General features: G+C 45.7%; 1 protein-coding gene across 1 annotated transcript; it reads left to right on the top strand.

Annotated features, from left to right (window-relative positions):
• Window positions 1–687: 687 nt before the first annotated feature.
• ABCF3 (ATP binding cassette subfamily F member 3) lies at window positions 688–8,435 on the top strand. Its single transcript, XM_079101137.1, has 21 exons — window positions 688–822; window positions 1,039–1,186; window positions 1,317–1,396; window positions 1,885–1,931; window positions 2,229–2,326; window positions 2,427–2,549; window positions 2,708–2,974; window positions 3,281–3,361; window positions 3,450–3,509; window positions 3,594–3,650; window positions 3,754–3,776; window positions 3,889–3,944; window positions 4,059–4,259; window positions 4,354–4,430; window positions 6,040–6,084; window positions 6,161–6,293; window positions 7,065–7,153; window positions 7,247–7,338; window positions 7,515–7,647; window positions 7,800–7,887; window positions 7,977–8,435. The coding sequence occupies exons 1-21, from the start codon at window positions 750–752 to the stop codon at window positions 8,133–8,135; spliced, it is 2,130 nt and encodes a 709-aa protein (XP_078957263.1). The 5' UTR covers window positions 688–749; the 3' UTR covers window positions 8,136–8,435.
• Window positions 8,436–18,070: the final 9,635 nt, after the last annotated feature.

Raw genomic sequence — 18,070 nt, 5'->3', positions numbered from 1 at the left:
GCTGCTGTGGGTGTAGATAGGGAATAAATACCATAAATTTATACTGGGCATTGTGTCTATCTGGTTTTCTTGCCCTTTGGCGTTGGATGAGGTTGTGCCCTGGGGTGGTGGAAGAACTGGCATAATTCGCAATGGTCGACTGCACCGTCATGAAGTGTAGAACATTGAGCGCAGATCCTGTGGGGCGGGGGTGGGGGTTGGCTACCAGGCTGACAGGAACAAAACCGACAGATGCACTAGACTGAGCTTGGGGCTTCCGTAGAGTGCAGGAGCCGGCGTGAGTCAGCAAAGCTCTCTTTGGGCTCCAAACTGGCTGGGCATACAGCTGCGTAAGCGCCTCGAGGAACGCTTAAGACCTAGCAAAAAACAATATGTTTTATCAGTCGTGGATCTACTGGAAGACTCCCATCCGGAAGACCAACAGTACTTCGCGCCCTGGTAAACCTTGGGGGCCTTTTCCCCACCCCTTGCCTCCAGATCGCCACCTCCTAAAAGAGCGAAAACAGCACATGTGGCTAATCTTGCAACAGTGAACTTTGCGCAGGCGCAGAAGGAGAAGTTCCATCTAAACTCGAAACAGCGCTTGCGCAGGGCTCGGCCAGCCCGTCAGATTCCGCGCCCTCGGCTCGTTTCTTACGTCACTGCAACGCATGCGCTTTGGGGGGAGGAGCGAGATTTCGGGGGAAGGTAGGGGGCGGGCCTAGGCAGAGGTCGCTCGGCGACTGCGCGGTCGGGATTCCGACTGGAACATGGCGACTTGCGCCGAAATCTTGAGGAGCGAGTTCCCAGAAATTGACGGACAGGTCTTCGACTACGTGACCGGTGAGCCAAACCGAATCAGCTGGCTGATGAGGCCGAATTGGAGGTCGGGGGGAAAGAGTAAGGGAGGGCAGTGTTGGAGACTGCTAAGGCCTCTCCTCTGAATGACCTCTTGTCCCGAGGGGCGGTTGGGTCTGGAGCCGGAACTGGGGTCGCAATTCCAGCCCTGAAACTGTCCACCTGACCGCTATCTTCCTCGTCCTGCCACTCCCCGCCCAGGAGTCTTGCACAGCGGCAGCGCTGACTTCGAGTCTGTGGATGACTTGGTAGAAGCTGTGGGAGAACTATTGCAAGAGGTTTCCGGGGACAGCAAGGATGACGCGGGCATCAGGGCTGTGTGCCAACGCATGTACAACACTCTGCGCCTGTATGTGCCAAGGAATAGGGGTCGATGGGGGCGAAGGGAGGTGAACGGTTCGGAGCAAGAGGTGGGATTCTAATGGCCGTAGAGCTTTTCCTTCAACTCCTAACTGCGCTTTCTATCCCTATCCACGTAGGGCTGAGCCACAGAGCCAGGGAAGTAGCCAGGTGCTACTGGACGCCCCTATCCAGTTGTCAAAGATAACAGAAAACTACGGTGAGAGTGAGGGGAGATTGAACTAGCCGCCCTCTGTCCTTTATGCAGCTTTTGCCCCCAGCCTCCTGTGCCCTACAGCTTAGGACCCCTTCCGTCTCTTCCACAGGACAAGAGTTGTAGGAGCTAGTTGACATGTTTATGAAAGCAAAACAGCCTGTGATGATGGCAATAAAACTGGAGGGTTCTCCCAGCTCTTAGGTATGGTAGGAAGTATATGGGTCTTGGAGCTGGACAGATTTAATGTCATTTCCCCAGTTTTACAGCTTATTTTTCAGTAGCAAATCTTCAAGAGCTGCTTATGTGGCCCAGTGCCTGTATCCTTATATGCAAGATTTGTGGGGTGTTTTAGCTCAGAGAAGATTATAGCCATCCATCCCCTGGATTGTAACACTTTCTTTTGAAAACATACCAGGTTCTTCTTGGTAACTCAAAGTGTTGGTTTCTCTTCCCTCAGAGAGAAGGTGACTGCTTTTTCTTATTGTTTACAGACTGTGACACCAAACTTCCAGGACTGCTAAAGAGGGAACAGTCCTCGGTGAGAATAGTGATAGGGAGGGAGCTGTGTGTGTGGTGGGTTTCGGAGTTGGCTGTCTAAATGTCATTGTCTTTGGGGTGATTTTTTTTTTTAATTCTTTCTCGATGTACATGACAGTTTAATGTATTTTGACATATACATGCATGGTTTGGGGGATTTCTGATTGTGTCTTTCTGTGAACTTTTGAGTCTGTTTAATATGAGTAAGTTGTGAGGATTTACTTGAGGTGTTCTCTCTGGGGGCTTCTTTCTGAGCCTACACCTTAGGGTGAAGTGGTTGTGTTTGGAATTCACTTAGACGGTGAATGCAAAGAAGCTAGAAAAGGCCGAGGCCCGACTGAAGGCAAAGCAGGAGAAGCGCTCAGAGAAGGACACCCTGAAGACCAGCAACCCTCTGTGAGTTCAGGAAGAAGGGCTCAGAAGGATAGCAGAGCAATCTGCTGGGACAGAATGGTTAGTGGGGGCACTAAAAGCTATACACTTACCTATTTTAAAGAGTCTTGGAAGAGGCATCAGCCAGCCAGGCAGGCAGCAGAAAGGAGAGTCGGTTGGAATCATCTGGCAAGAACAAGTCCTATGATGTGCGAATTGAGAACTTTGATGTGTCTTTTGGTGATAGGTGAGAGAATGGCAGTGAGGGGTGGCATTCTTTTTCTTATTCTAATTAAGGGAGAATTTGAAGAGATGAAATGGACTTAAAAACAACGTTAGGATTCTGTTCAACTTGAATATGCCTGTTTTTAAACACCCTTAATCTCTTTTCTACCACCCTTGCAGGGTACTCCTGGCTGGGGCAGATGTGAACCTGGCATGGGGCCGCCGATATGGGCTGGTGGGACGGAATGGGCTAGGGAAGACTACACTGCTGAAGATGCTGGCCACCCGGAGCTTGCGAGTGCCAGCCCACATTTCCCTGCTACACGTAGAGCAGGAGGTTGCTGGAGATGACACCCCTGCCCTGCAGAGTGTGCTGGAGAGTGATAGTGTGAGAGAGGACCTGCTACAGCGGGAACGCAAGCTCAGTGCCCAGATTGCTGCTGGCAGGTGAGAGCAACAAGCTAGAGAAGACCTAGCAGAAGCTGTTCTTCAGAGTGCCTGCCATGCTGTCACAATCCTTGATTTACATGCTCATCCTAGTGATTAGCAGAGCTTGGAACATGGCATTGTGGGACTCTAAAGCCCTCATTCTTTGCACAGCACCCGTTGCCTTTACACTTTGGGCAAGTCTTCCTGTGTTCTATTCCTGTTCTGGCAACAAGGCAGCAAGTGGGCCTGCTTCAGACTATATAGGGTGAAGGACGTCTTCCTCGACTGCCTAAACTTAGGCTGGTTGCTCTTTCTCTTTTCCAGGGCAGAAGGTTCAGAAGCTGCACAGCTGGCTGAAATCTATGCCAAATTGGAGGAGATTGAGGCTGACAAGGCACCTGCCAGGTATTTGAAATTCCCCCCCCCATTGTATTTTACATTTCCCTTCTGTGAAGTATTCCAACTGGGTTTTTTAAAATTTCTTCATTCCTAGGGCCTCAGTCATTCTTGCTGGACTTGGCTTTACCCCTAAAATGCAGCAGCAGCCCACCCGGTGAGTGATGCTCACCATTCTTGGTTCTGAACACTGTTAACTCTGATTAACACTGACCCCTAATGTATGTCTGTCTGTGTTTAGGGAGTTCTCAGGTGGCTGGAGAATGAGACTGGCCTTGGCCCGGGCTCTGTTTGCTAGGTGAGTCTCCAGGAACCATGTATGAGCCTAGGAGGGATGGGTCTTGGGACATGACAATGAGTCACTGACCTAAAAACCTTGTGCCATGTATTCTTCTTCATAGGCCAGATCTTCTGCTGTTAGATGGTGAGTTTAAAATGGGGCACCCTGACTCCAAGGTGGGGATGGGTAATAACATCTTTTTTCCTAGTTCTACAGCCCTTCAATCACAAATGTGTGCCCCCCACTTCCTCTACAGAACCCACAAACATGCTGGATGTAAGGGCCATCCTGTGGCTGGAGAATTATCTACAGGTGAATTTGGGGAAAGACTGGAGTGGGTTCAGGGAAAGTCTGCCTCTAAGACACTTGGGAACCTGGGATCTGTTTACCCTCCCAAACTGGGCCTGCTGTCCTATGACTCCTCAGACATGGCCCTCCACAATCCTAGTCGTCTCTCACGACCGCAACTTCCTGAATGCCATTGCCACAGACATCATCCACTTGCACAGCCAGCGGCTAGATGGTTATCGGGGAGACTTTGAGACCTTCATCAAGAGCAAGCAGGAGCGGCTGCTTAATCAGCAGCGTGAATATGAGGCACAGCAGCAGTATCGCCAGCATATCCAGGTGTGGGGCAGACAGGACTGTGAGTTCCATCCCATGGGTATCAGTTGTTCTTAGCAAGGGAGTTTGACCAATGCTTGCCCTCCTTCTCACACAGGTTTTCATTGACCGGTTTCGCTACAATGCCAATCGGGCCTCTCAAGTGCAGAGTAAACTCAAGATGCTGGAGAAGCTGTGAGTACAGTATCCTTGACCAGACCCTGACTCCTGTTTTCTTCATTTGTTCCCTCATTTTTCAGTCTAACTTTGCCTTCCCATTCCAGGTCTTCCTTTAGCTAGCAGGCAACTTTGACTTCCTCCCCTGTAGGAAAGCAGAAAGTATTTTATACTGTTCAGGGGGGTTAATTTTGCCTATGTCTAGGCAACCACTAATCTACATTCTGTCTTTACATATTTGCTTATCCTAGATGTTTCATATTAAAAAAAAAAAAAAAAAACATATTATACGTGACCTTTAGTATCTAGCTTCTTTCACCTAGAATGTTTTCCAGGTTAATCCATGTTGTAGGATGCATCAGTACTTTTTTTTTTCATGGCTGAATTATATTCTGTAGTATGACTGTACCATATTTTTTTTACTGATTCATCCAGTGATGAACATTTGGGTTGTTTCCATTTTGATTATTACAGATAATGCTGCCATGAACATTTGTATACAATTTTTTGCATTAACGTGTTTTCATTTCACTTGGGCACATACCTAGGAGTGGATTTGCTGGTTTACTTGGTAATTTCATGTTTAACTTTCTGAAGATCTGCCAAAACATTTTTAAAATATGTAAACTGTTACATTCCTGCCAGCAATGTATGAGAGTTGAAGTTTCTCCACATCTTTGCCAATACTTATTTTTTTTTTTTTTTTTTCCGCAGTACTGGGGATCAAACTCAGTGCCTTGTGCTTGCAAGGCAAGCACTCTACCAGCTGAGCTCTCTCCCCAGCCCCCAACACTTATTCTTAACTCTTTCAGTTTTAGCCATCCTGGTGGTTGTACAGTGATTTAGATTTGCATTTCCTTAATGACTAATGATATTGCACTTTGGGGTTTTAATCTCAAGTAGCCTTTCTAAAAGTTCTGGGAGGAAGATTAAGTTCATAAAGTTTAGAATTTTGTGACATTTAAACATATGTCATGATATATTTACTGGGAGTAAAAAATTACAAAAAACAGGCTGGGGATGTGACTTAGTCAGTAGTAGAGTGCTTGCCTACTATGTGTGGAGACCCTGTGTTCAATCCCCAGTACCACATGTGGGGGGAAAACTTCCAAAAAGAGGGGTAAGGATATAGCTCAGTTGGTAGAGAACCTGTATGGCATGTGTGAGGCCCTGGTTTCTGTCCCTAGCACTGCAAAAATAAATACAACCCTGGGTCTTGTCCCGAGCACTGCAAAAATACATACATTAAATTTTTTAAAATGCTAAAAAAAAAAAAAAAAAAAAAAAAAAAAAGTCTTTTTCAGCAGATAGTGAACTAGAAAAATATATTACGAAATAATATTAACTGGGTTGGGGAGTACAAGCTTTTCCTAAGTTTTCTTTGAGCTTGTACTTGTGCAAGAGGAACAAAGTTATTTTTTAAGTTCATTTTATTTATTTAATTTTTTTGCTTGATACTGGGGATTGAACACAGGGCCTTGTGTATGATAGGCAAGAGCTCTACTACTGAGCCATACCCCCAGCCATAATGGCATAGCCACATTAATTTTATAGCAGCTTAAATCACAATAAGGAAGTTACTTCTTAAAATCATAAATCCTAGTCCATTCTCTCTCTCCCTTCTCAGACCTGAGCTGAAGCCTGTGGACAAAGAATCTGAGGTTGTGATGAAGTGAGTGCTAAACCGGCGGGGCTGGTGGGGAAGCTCTTATTTCTGGCTACCCAACGCTCCTCCCCTGCACCTACAGATTCCCTGATGGGTTTGAAAAGTTCTCACCACCAATTCTGCAGCTAGATGAAGTGGATTTCTACTATGATCCTAAGCACGTCATCTTCAGTCGTCTGTCTGTCTCAGCTGATCTTGAGTCCCGCATATGTGTGGTATGGTTTCTGTTTGTGTACTCCATGAGCTGCAACTCTTGCATCCCAGAAAGTGTGGGTTGGGCCATTCTGAGGCCATTGGAGGAGGAGGTGCACAGGAATAGGAGTTGCGTCTAGGAAAAAGATGTTACTGTACTCATACTCTAGCCTCTTACGGCCACCCACAGAATTTGAAAACCTGGTTTGTGGTATTTTCTGAATACTCAGAGCTATACTTTTTCTGTCTCAGTTCTGAGTTAACCATGGGATGTTGAAGCAAGAAGATACCATTCCCTAGCTTGATTAGCAAGCAATATCTTCTTCCTTAAAAGGAAGATAACAAACCAAGCACAGTGATGCACTCCTGTAATCCCAGAGACTCAGGAGGCCCAAGCAGGGGGATCCCAGTTTGTGCAACTTAGCAAGACTCTGTCTCAAAATAAAAAATAAAAAAGGCTGAGGATGTAGCTCAGTATATAATGCCCCTGGGTTTAATCCCTGGTACCTAAAAGGTGGGGCGGGAGCATGGGAGGTAGCATCTCTGTCACTTGGTTATTGGGAAAAGTAAATCCCTAGCACTTAGCAAGTGTTCAAATATTGGTCTTAGTTCTTTAGAAATGTTTTTTCAGTTATGGGACTGGAGATCTAGCTCAGTGGTAGAGCACTTGCCTAGCTCTGTAAAACAGAAAGAAATTTTGGGGGATAGTAAAAGGCACAACCCAGGACCCCTTCTTAGCTCATTCCCCTCCATGTTCCTTCATGTGCACTCTAACATTTCTGTGCTACTTACAGGTTGGGGAGAATGGGGCTGGGAAGTCTACCATGCTGAAGCTGCTTATGGGGGACCTGTCACCTGTTCGAGGCATCAGACATGCCCACAGGTAAGGTGTCACCACTAACCACGTGTCCACATTCATACACTCCACTTATACTTCTTCATAGTCATTGTCTTCCACCTTTGTTTCTGCCTGCAGGAATCTAAAGATTGGCTATTTTAGCCAGCACCACGTGGAGCAGCTGGACCTGAATGTCAGTGCTGTGGAGCTGTTGGCACGCAAGTTTCCTGGTGTGTTAGGGATTTGAATTGAGGCAAGAGGCCCAGGCTGACCTCTGCAGCTAGGGGTTGGTGTAGAGTAGCCATGCCCAAGACTAGGCATAAGACATGGGCAGATAGAGGCAAATCTGGAAAGTTAGGGACAAAGTTGAGTCAGGAGTCCACCTGATGAGGGGGGCCATTTCCAGGGCGACCCGAGGAGGAATATCGTCACCAGTTGGGCCGGTATGGCATCTCTGGAGAACTGGCTATGCGTCCTGTTGCAAGCTTGTCTGGGGGCCAGAAGAGCCGGGTGGCCTTTGCTCAGATGACCATGCCCTGGTGAGCTCTGATTTTCTAGAGTTTTTGCCTTCCCATTTCCCTTTCTTGCCCAGTAAGAAGTGATTCTCTCGTCTTTGGACCAGAGGGGTTCATTTTCTCCCATCACCCACTTCATCTCATAACTACCTACCTTCCTGGGTTCTGCCTTCTAGTCCCAACTTCTACATTCTGGATGAACCCACAAACCACCTGGACATGGAGACCATTGAGGCTCTGGGCCGCGCTCTCAATAATTTCAGGGTGAGTATGCTTTCCTGCTTCCTACTACTCCCCATGCCTCAGCACCCCTTGGTTCCCTCCTGAATACCTCTTGCTTTCCTGTTTTTCAGGGTGGTGTGATTCTGGTGTCCCATGATGAACGCTTCATCCGATTGGTGTGCCGGGAGTTGTGGGTGTGCGAAGGAGGTGGCGTCACCCGGGTCGAGGGGGGATTTGACCAGTATCGAGCCCTCCTCCAGGAACAGTTCCGCCGTGAGGGCTTTCTTTAGGGCCGCCAGCCTAAGGACTGTGCCCAGGACCTGGACTGGTTTTGAAGACCCCTGGGCCACCATTTAAGCAATCACGTCCAGGCCACAGACTTGCCCCTACCTGGGGATAGCCTTATTCCAAGATCTCTTCTTTCAACTGGAGCATTCTCTATATAATGTGGAGAACCCCATCCAAGGGTCTCTGAGGACTGTGTCCCAGAGGAAGGGGTTGGGGGTGCCCTCTGGGGTTGTAGATATCCCCACTGCCCCAGGTTGACTGGGCCCCAAGTGGCTGCTATGTAAATTAAATCATCCCCTGCATCTCCTTTGCCTCATCTCTGCTGCTCCCTCTCAGGGCTGCAGTGGTTACACATTATTGAGGGTGTGGGCACTCTGGTATCTGTCACACAGAGGAAGCAACAGTAGTACCAATTGTGCCCCTGGGAAGAGACATCGGGGCTGGTGTGGCATGGAGGTCATCTGTCTGACTTGCGGGTAGGCTAAGTGGTGGAATGAAGGCCAGCATATTGGTATCGTGTGGTGCTTATAAACTGGCCTGGACTCAGCCTCAGCTGAAGGAGTCTTGGACTCTGCTGTCTCAGCCCCTGCTGCTTAGGAATTGGAACCGATTCTGAAATCTGACCTGCTTTCTCCATGACTCTCTGGCCTAGACTTCCCTTGCTTCTCTGATCTGGACCCTCAGGGTTCAAAAGAAGCTAACTTTAGCATTAGTGTTTTCATGTTTTTTTGTTTTTCTTTTAATTATACAGGAGAGACCTGAGAAGTAGGAAATTGAGAACAGAATCTAATGGGGAAAACTAGGACACTTCATTTTCAAATTAAGCATTCTTTGAGAGGGAAAGCCAGGGCAGTAGCATGCACCTGTAGTGCCAGCTACTTGGGAGGCTGAGATGAGAGGGATGTTTTATTCAGCATCCAGGAATTTGGGTTCAGCCTGGATAACATAGACACATCCCAAAAGCAGGAGTATGTATTTAACTAAGGACCTATGATTTATAAATGTTATTTCTTGAGGATTTAGTTGCTCTGTGTAATTGGTAAGCAGAAGATATTAAAATGAAGACATTATTCTCAATGATAGAAGAGAAAGCAGTCATCAGGTGGAACTTGCTGGCATTGTGGAAATTGTAGTCACAAAGTTCAACCAAGGAAACAACTCCAAGCTACTGAGGGTTTTGAGGTACAGCTCAGGGAGAGAGAGCGATTTTGGAGTTAAAAAATAAAATCAGGGAGGCCCTGTTGAACCACAGGACAGGTGCCTAGTGGACTGGTGGAGCTGACAGAAGGGCTGCTGATCTGTCTACTCCTCGGCTTCCCTCAAAGTCTGGAGGTGTTCCTCCAGCTACACCTCTGGCCGTGTGTACTCTCAGCAGTCCTGAGAGCTTTCTCACAGCCCCCCACGTTTTCTTCCAACTTCAGACCTGCAGATGGACGAGTCAGAGAGCCATCTGTAGGACCTGTCTGCCAGGCTTTTCAGTTCCCAAATTATGAACCTCTACAGTTTTTCCAACTACTTTAGGAACCTGGTAAATGCAATTGAGGGATTCCATGACACAGTGGTTTTTGCACAGCAGATACTAGAGCTGGAGTTGAATATAAGGATAAAGCCCAGCTCTTATCGCTAAAAGAATGGGCCACGGGGGCTGGGGAGATAGCTCAGCTGGTAGAGTGCTTGCCTTGCAAGCACAAGGCCCTGAGTTCGATCCCCAGTACCGCAAAAAAAAAGGGCCACGGATAGAAGCTTGATAGCCACAACAAATTCCTTAACATCCACTCAGGTTTTTTTCATTGTTTGGTACTGGGGGTTGAACCAGGGGTACTTTACTACTGAGCTACATCCCGTGCCCTTTTTATATTGAGACAGGGTCTCATCACTAAGTTGCCAAGGCTGGCCTTAAGCTTGCAATCCTCCTGCCTCAGCCTCCCAGGCCATTGGGATTTCAAGTGTGTGCTACCCCAATGGCTGTTGTAAGAATTTGCTACCAAGCCCAATATACAAGCATTCAGAAAGTGATTCAGTCTGATTTGAAGAACTGTTTTATGGGGAAAGATGTAAATTTCTCCTCTAGAGGTAGGCCAGTGGCTGACAGAAGACATACTGCAGTTGTTGAGGCTGCCTCCTTATTGTACCCCCCACTCACTAGGGCTGTCCAGAAAATGACTTTCTTGGGTAGACAGTGGACTAGATGGCCTTTAGCTTGGCTTCCAATTTTACCAATTCCATGAAAGAGAAGTGAAAAGCCTGTATGTTTGGCAGGGCCAGCCTTCAGCTATGATACAGTGCTGAGAAAGACACTAGTTTTTAAAAAGGAGAGAGGGTTGACAGAGTTGTCTTGAGGGATGGAAAAATGGCAATGTAGCCAGCTCCATTTCAGAAAGCACAGGACAAAGAGGAAAGAGGAATCTGATGTGGAAGGAAGTTGCCCTGGATCATTCCAGACTGCATCATGGCAGCCATCCCCTTTGCTGGTGATCCCAGTCAGTTGGGAAGCAGTCTTTCCTCAGCTGCTGACCCTGGAACTGCTCTGCCAACATCAGACCTTTAACTAAATCGGGAGCTGGTCAGGGAGAAAGCCTCAGTCTGCAGAATCTTTGTTGAAATCCTGGCCTCCCTGCCTCTGCTGACCAGAATTGGTAATACCTTCTTGGGCAACCTGGCCACTCCTGATAGGGGGCCCTGGGGCCTTCAGTATAGTCTATGAGGTATTCAGACGCCAGAGAATTATTTACTTCCAGGTGACGTTACTGTCTTGAGATTTGTTGGACGCACATCATTTTGCTAACTTTAGCATCACAGCTTGTGTCTGCATTAGGCTTGAGCATGCAGACTGTTATCAGAGACTTTGAAATCTCAGGCTAGCAGGGTGGCCCCAGACTGTGAAATGCTTTCGCAGCCTGAGTGAAGGGTTTCTAGGAGTCCTTGAATCTGGAGTGATGAACTGCCTTCATTCAGCTCCTCCAACTGGACTTCCATTGCATTTGTTTTGCTTCCCCCATTAAGAACTGCATGGCATCATTAAGATATGGTTTCTGCTTTGCCTTGACATCTGAGAGGACCAGACTGTGGCTCATTCATCTTTGTGCCTGTTGCAGATTGGGTTTCCTGGAGTATATTGAAGGTATCAGCATGCAGGGTGTAGGGGTAGAAGGGAGGGCCTGGAAATAGGATCAAGTAGAAAAAGAACTTGAGCAGCAATCCAGGCAGGCCTAAGGAGAACCTGGGTCAGCCCCACATTCTGGAACTGGGATAGCCCTGACGAGTTGTCCTGAGTTGGGGCAGTGGGCCAACCTTTCCTTCTGTTGAGGCTGTCAGTCTTTGGATGCTGGCTGCTACCAGGAGGCATGATCTTGGGAGAGGTTTTCCTCAACTGAGGTGATAACCCCCAAGGGACTGACAGATGAGGACTTTCTGCTATCAGTACTCTTAGCAGTGAGGGCAACAGTTCTTCATTCCTGAGAGGGATCTGGGCAGTTCATCATAGCATACACTACAATGCCTAGAGTCTAATAGGTACTTAGTAAATATATTTGATGAAGTTTGACAAATTAATATTTGAGAAAAAGTAGATGATAGATGATGACATTGAAGGAGAGAGTACAGGAATGGAGCCCATTACCCGAATTCAGTGTTAATGGGGTGGGGGTTAGGACAAAGGAGATGAGACGAGACAGACTGTAAGATGCAGCAAGGGTTTTTGAACTCAGCCCAAACTACAGAGGACTCCTTTCTCTAGCCAAAATCTTCACAATGAAGTGAGATGGCAGCTTTGGAACACTAAGCCAAATTAAAAGAGTTTTTTTGGTTGGTTTGCTTGTTTGTCTTTTTGTTTTGGATTTTGCTTTTTGGTACTGGAGACTGAACCTCAGGAGTACTTTACCACTGAGCTACATCCCTAATCCTTTTTATTTTTAAGTTTCGTGACAGGGTCTTGCTAAGGTGTTTAGGGCCTTACTGTTGCTCAGGCTGGCCTTGAACTTGTGATCCTCCTGCCTCAGCCTCCCAAGCTTCTGAGATTACAGACATGTACTACTGTGCCTGACTAAAAGGGTCTTTCAGTTTTTTTTAACTTCCCCTTGTTTCCTTTTGAGGAAATGCTAAGGAACTTTCAGATAATAACTGAATATTTAGAGGCTCTTGTGCAGTAGGCATGGTTGAAGTGCTTTCCCTGTGTTAACTCAGTCAATCCTTACAAGCCTATGAACTGGCACAATTACTGTCCCCATTTTTTAAATGAAGAAATACAGGGAGTTGACATGGTGGCAAGACTCAGATTTAAGGCCAATCTGCCTTTAGAGTATAGCTCTTAACTGCCACACAGGGCTATGATGATGCTTTTGGTGTGACATGACATACTGAATATAGCTTGTTAATGTCACCTCTTAAGCCTCATCATTAATTCTGTGGGCAGTGGGCTGGGCAAGCTATCCTCAGGAGACCAAGCTAGTGAGGGGGATTTCTTGGCAGCGTGGCTTACACACGTGAGGTCCTTAAAGAAGAAATGATCCAGAGTTTGTGGTGTAGGAAAAGTCACAAACTGGGATTGGCTTAGCTCTACCACTAATGGTCTTGAGCAAGTCAACCTTTGCTGAGTAAATTATCCATATTCATAAAATGAGCCTCACATAGGTGGTCCTGCCTGCTTCTTTAGGTCATACTTTCTTTGTTTTTGTAGTACTAGGAATAAAACCCAGGGATACTTTACCCCTGAGCTACATCATCAGTCCTTTTTTTACTTCAACACTCTGACCAATTTGTAGAGGCTGGCCTTGAACTCATTAACTCGTGATCCTCTTGCCTCATCTCCCCAGTTGCTGGGATTACAGGCATGTGCCACCACACCCAGCTTCTTTGGTTATTTGGAAGGTTTGAATGAGACAAGGTCCTATGTAAAGTGAATAAGAATTTATGAAAGCTGTGAAGTCCCAGGGATCTAAGAGCTGTTATTTCATGGAGTGATGGAGCAGCAACTTAGGGCCTCCTGGAGATACACAAGCTTGCATTTATGCCCATAAACACTGCAAACCATCCTCAAGATGGCCTCAGGAGGGCCACCCACTGCTTTCCACATCTGCTGAGCCTGGCACCAGAAAGCCTACTGGCACCCACTGAGTTGCATGGAATGAAGCAGAAATCCTGCAATTTTTATTCATTATATGTATAAGTCATGCCCTGTTGGTAAGTCTAGGCTTCTGTTTTCTTTGTTAAATCAGTGGGTAATTTGGAAGTGGTTTCCATGGTACATTAAGAGAACTTTGAAACCCTAAGTTAGAATAAATATTTGTCAACCCATACTATGGCTTTTATGACACTGAGAAAGACTTTCACAAATGGTCTCTTCAGGCCTTCTTATAGAAGTGGCTTCTGCTGAGTTGTTTAACAGAAGAACTTTGGGGCAGACAAATGTGTCTCTTGGGTTCACTATGTGTGCAGAGGTGAGGCAAGAACAAGGTATCTGGTTCCTTGACCTCCTCACATCCAGGTGGGCTATTCTCAGCTTTGTTCCACAGCTATTCATGTCACACATGCCCACATGCATACCCAGAATACGTACCCTTCTGCCCCTTTAGAGAAATATTTTAAGTCCAGAATGGAGAGAGTACTATGAATCTGACTTTTTTGTTTTCAATTTGTAAATTAGGGGACCCACCCTGGAGTCAGAAAGAAGTGGCTTTGCACTTAGATTCTATTATTTAATAACTTTATGATGTTAGCAAATTAAACTTTTTTTCTGTACCTCGGCTTCCTAATCTAATTATTATTCCTAATTGGAATAATAATGATCCTTACAGTGAGGCATGGTAACACATACCTGTAATCCCAGTCACTGAAACAAGAGGATTTCAAGTTTGAGGCCAGCTTGGGAAACTTAGTGAGACCCTGTCTCAAAAACTAAAAAGGAGCCAGGCATAGTGGTGTACACCTTTAGTCCTAGCAACTTGGGAGGCTGAGGCAGGAGGATTGCAAGTTCAAAGCTAGCCCCAGTAACTTAGGCCCTAAGCAACTTAGCAAGACCCTGTCTCAAAATAAAAAATAAGGGTGGAGGGGGCTGGGGAGATAGCTCAGTCGGTAGAGTGCTTGCCTTGTAAGCACAAGGCCCTGGGTTTGATCCCCAGCACCCCCCAAAAAAAATAAGGGTTGGGAATATCGCTTAGTGGTATAGTGCCCCTGGGTTCAATCCCCAGTAGTCGAAAAAATATGTATTTCTTACACTGGAGAGTTATGATGACTAAGATAATATAAGCCAAATTCTCATTATGGTTTCTAGTGTTCAGTAAGTGTTAGCCATTGTGATGAGTATTAGTGTTTATTGTGACCCTGACTGATTTGTTGATTTTTAATGAGATACTGTTTATAATCTACGTGACTGAGAACCACTATGTTTATTTAGTCATAGTGCTTCAGTCAAAATGAATAGGCATACACACCTCCTCCTGTATCACTGAGCCCAGAAGGGACCCCTTGAATAATTCTTTTCTCACTGCAGAGGCATTCTCTTCTGGTTGTTCTACACACACACACACACACACCTCTAATTCTTTCTGGATGTTCTACACTCCAGTGTATCCCATCACTCAGCACTTTGTTCCAGGTTGGTGACTGTCATCAGTGTAGGAATCCAAGTTTCTCTTGACAACTGGGGACCCTTGAGCATAGTCCTTCTGAACCTTTTCCTTGGCCAATATCCTAACTATTCCTACTCCATGAACTCTGCAGTCAGAACACAGGCTTGGCACATCCAGAACTTGTAAGTAGAGTTATGTTTGAGTGAAACTAGTATGAATCAGTAAAAAATGGCTGAACTGGGCATGGTGGCACATGCCTGTAATCCTAGTGGTTCAGGAGGTTTGCAAGTTCAAAGCCAGGCTCAGCAACAGCAAGGCAGTAAGCAACTCAGTGAGACCCTGTCTCTAAATGAAATACAAAATAGGGCTGGGGATGTTGCTCAGTAGTTGAGTGCCCCTGAGTTCAATCCCAGGTTATCCCCCCCAAAATAATGGCTGAGAGGTAGAAGTCATTCAAGAGATTGTGGATTTGGGTTGGGGGCGGTGGTGGTGGTATGTGTTTGAGAGAGACAGAAGACTGGATGACATCTAAGACCACCCAAGGGCATGGCAGAACACAGTGATTGGAGGTATACATGAAATGTGATTGGAAGCAAGATGTCTTGCCCTTCAAAGCACTAGATGCCTTAAGCCATCAGAGCTTGGCACCATAGTCCTCTGAACTCCACCTACTCACCCAACTCCATTCTACTTCTTTAGCTGGTGACCTGCTTCCTGTGTCACTTGTCTCACCAAAAGAGTATGTGCTGACCAGCAAAGATGGATTTTTCAGGCCACCTGACAACTGCATTTCTAACAATAAATTAGCTAACATCTGGCTTACATATCAGTCTCTTCTAAGTTTCACCTGTGTGAGACAGAACCCCTTAGCTTGATCCATTAATAATAATTTACTGAACACTATGTACCTGTCATGATTCTTAGTATTGTATATGAATTATTCAATCTAATTTCTTTTGTACCAGAAATTGAACCCAAAGGGGCTTAGCCACTGAGCCAATTTGTTAAATAGTAGTTTCCCCACCCCCTCATAATTTCTTATGGTCCTAATCCACACAGTTTCTGATCAACCTAATCATACTCACTAACCTGCTTTATTACCAACCCCAAAAGAAATGCTCTTTCATTTAGCTTGGATGCTCTTCAGTAATATCTCTAGGCACATCTTCCTGCCTCTTCAGCTCCCAGGCTGCTGTGTCAGTGCCCTGGGAGATTTGAGACTGCTGCTGGTACTTGGCACAGGCAGTCTCTCTGAAAGCTGGCTGCTTCCTCGGGAACTATCTGAGCACAGGCATGCTAGGACTCTGCACCTCACCAGTATGTGCACGACCTCCTGGAAACAGGAAGGCTTGGTCCAGGACGTTTGGGTGTCTAAGGAAAGAGCATTCCATCCATTTGACATTTCCATGCTTGAGGCTTTACCCTCCCCTCTACGCAATGAATAATGCAATCCTCTGTCCTCTGCCCAATTTGTCTGACGTGATATAATGCTGTCTAGCGAGGAAGTATGGAGAGATGCCCTCTCACATGACAAAGTGGAGAGTGCTTCAGTGAACAACTTCCACGCCCAGGGCCAGAGCCCCCGACATCCTATTTGCTGGCTCCTGGACTGTTCATTCATTGTACACATGTGCCTGGGCCTGAGAACAGCACTGGCTCAGACACTGTTATTGTTCTCAGGGGTCTGTGCCATCACAGGGGGAGAGACAGAGACGCAAGCTGAGGGGCACATGTACAGGAGCCCAGTGGAGTGCCAAGTACAGCCCGCCACCACCATGCACCCCCAGGCCTGCTCCTCCAGCCCTGTTGACTGCAGCTCCTGCACCTCCAACCTACTGTGCTCATCAACGCTTCTCTGCCCTGCCAGCTCTACATGTTCTGGAAGACTTCAGAAAACCTTCCCTGAATCCCCCAGGTGGGGATGACGCCTTCTGTGCTCCCAGCACAATGGGCACATTCCCTACCATAGCTCCTGGCACATTGTTCTTAAGAACAATCAGCTTTCTTCTGACTTGTGCCCCACAACAGACCTTGCATCTCTGAGAGCAGGAATGTGTTACTACTGCCTTCCCACTGTCAAGTGCGATGCCTGCCATATACTGTCTGGACAGTAAGTACCTGCTAGTATTGAGTTTCCTAATTACAAAGCGACCTTACTACATTCCTTTAATAAATTTCACTTGGTCATAGTGAAGAAAACAAAAACTATTGTTGCTAGTTTCATATGTACCTTTCCACACTTTCATCTCTAATCATATGAACACACAAAGCAGGAACTTTTCATGTATGGCAATGTCATCTGTTATTCTGCCAGCTATTAACTTTGTTCATAGTGTCCTTCACTGAACAAAAATTCTTAATTTTTGTAACATTTTGAAATAATTGGAGAAACACTGACAAAGAATTCTGCTCTTCCCTCAGCCAGATTTCCCAAACGTGAACATCTATTTTATCTTCTCTGTGTGATTGTGTGTGTATACATATACATTGTCTAAACTATTTAAGAGTAAGTTGTAGACAAAACCTTATTTTATTTCTAAATACTCCAATGTGTTATTTTCTGATAGAAAGGACTCTCCCTAAATAACCACAATGCAGTTATCAAACTCAAGATACATACACTGATGCACTCCTAGTCTCTAATCTATGAGTTTATTCAAATTTGACCAATTGTACCACTCATTTCTATAAAATAGAAAAGGGAAAAATCAGGATCCAATCTAGGGTTCCATGTGACATTTAGAGTTGTGTCTCTTTGGCCTCCTTTGTTTGGAACAATTCTTCAGTCTTATCTTTCCTAACCTTGACATTTTGGAAAAGTACTGGACATTTCTTAATTTGGGTTAGTCTGGTGTTTCCCCATGATTAGATTCAGGCTGTGAATTTTTGGCAGGAACCCCACAAAGTGATGCTGTGCCTTCTCAGAGCATCTTATCAGGAGGCATGTGATGTCAATTTGTCCCATTACTGGTGATGTTAACTTTGATTACTTGGTTAAGGTGGTGTCTGTCAGGGTCCTATGCTACAAATTACTATGTTTGCCCTCTGTAATTAATAAATATCCTGTGGACATGAAATACTTAATTTCTATGCAATCAAAATCATCAGTGTTTTGCAACAATAATTTGTTCTTTTGATGTTTTGAGTCTTTCCCACTCCTAGGTAACTGATTTCCTGCAATTTTTTTTCTTTTTTTGGTGATGGGGCCCCACACATCTAGACAAAGCACTCTACCATTGAGCTACACCCCCTGCTTCCTGCAACTTAAAAAAAATTAATTATATAGTTATATTTTCTTACTTGGGTCTTGAAGATATCTAGAATTCACCTTTGAATGTGTAACATTGTTTAGAGACGTGGTTCTCATCTTG

This window comes from Sciurus vulgaris (genome assembly GCF_902686455.1).
Source record: "Sciurus vulgaris genome assembly, chromosome: 10".
Taxonomy (NCBI): Eukaryota; Metazoa; Chordata; class Mammalia; order Rodentia; family Sciuridae; genus Sciurus; species Sciurus vulgaris.
This window is presented reverse-complemented; position numbering and strand designations above follow the sequence as displayed.

Coding starts and splice junctions, on each gene's coding strand:
- ABCF3 (XM_079101137.1), top strand. CDS start 750: ATGGCGACTTGCGCCGAAATCTTGAGGAGCGAGTTCCCAGAAATTGAC. Junction 3,362..3,449: donor GCTGACAAGGCACCTGCCAG/GTATTTGAAATT, acceptor CTTCATTCCTAG/GGCCTCAGTCATTCTTGCTG. Junction 3,777..3,888: donor AGATCTTCTGCTGTTAGATG/GTGAGTTTAAAA, acceptor CTTCCTCTACAG/AACCCACAAACATGCTGGAT.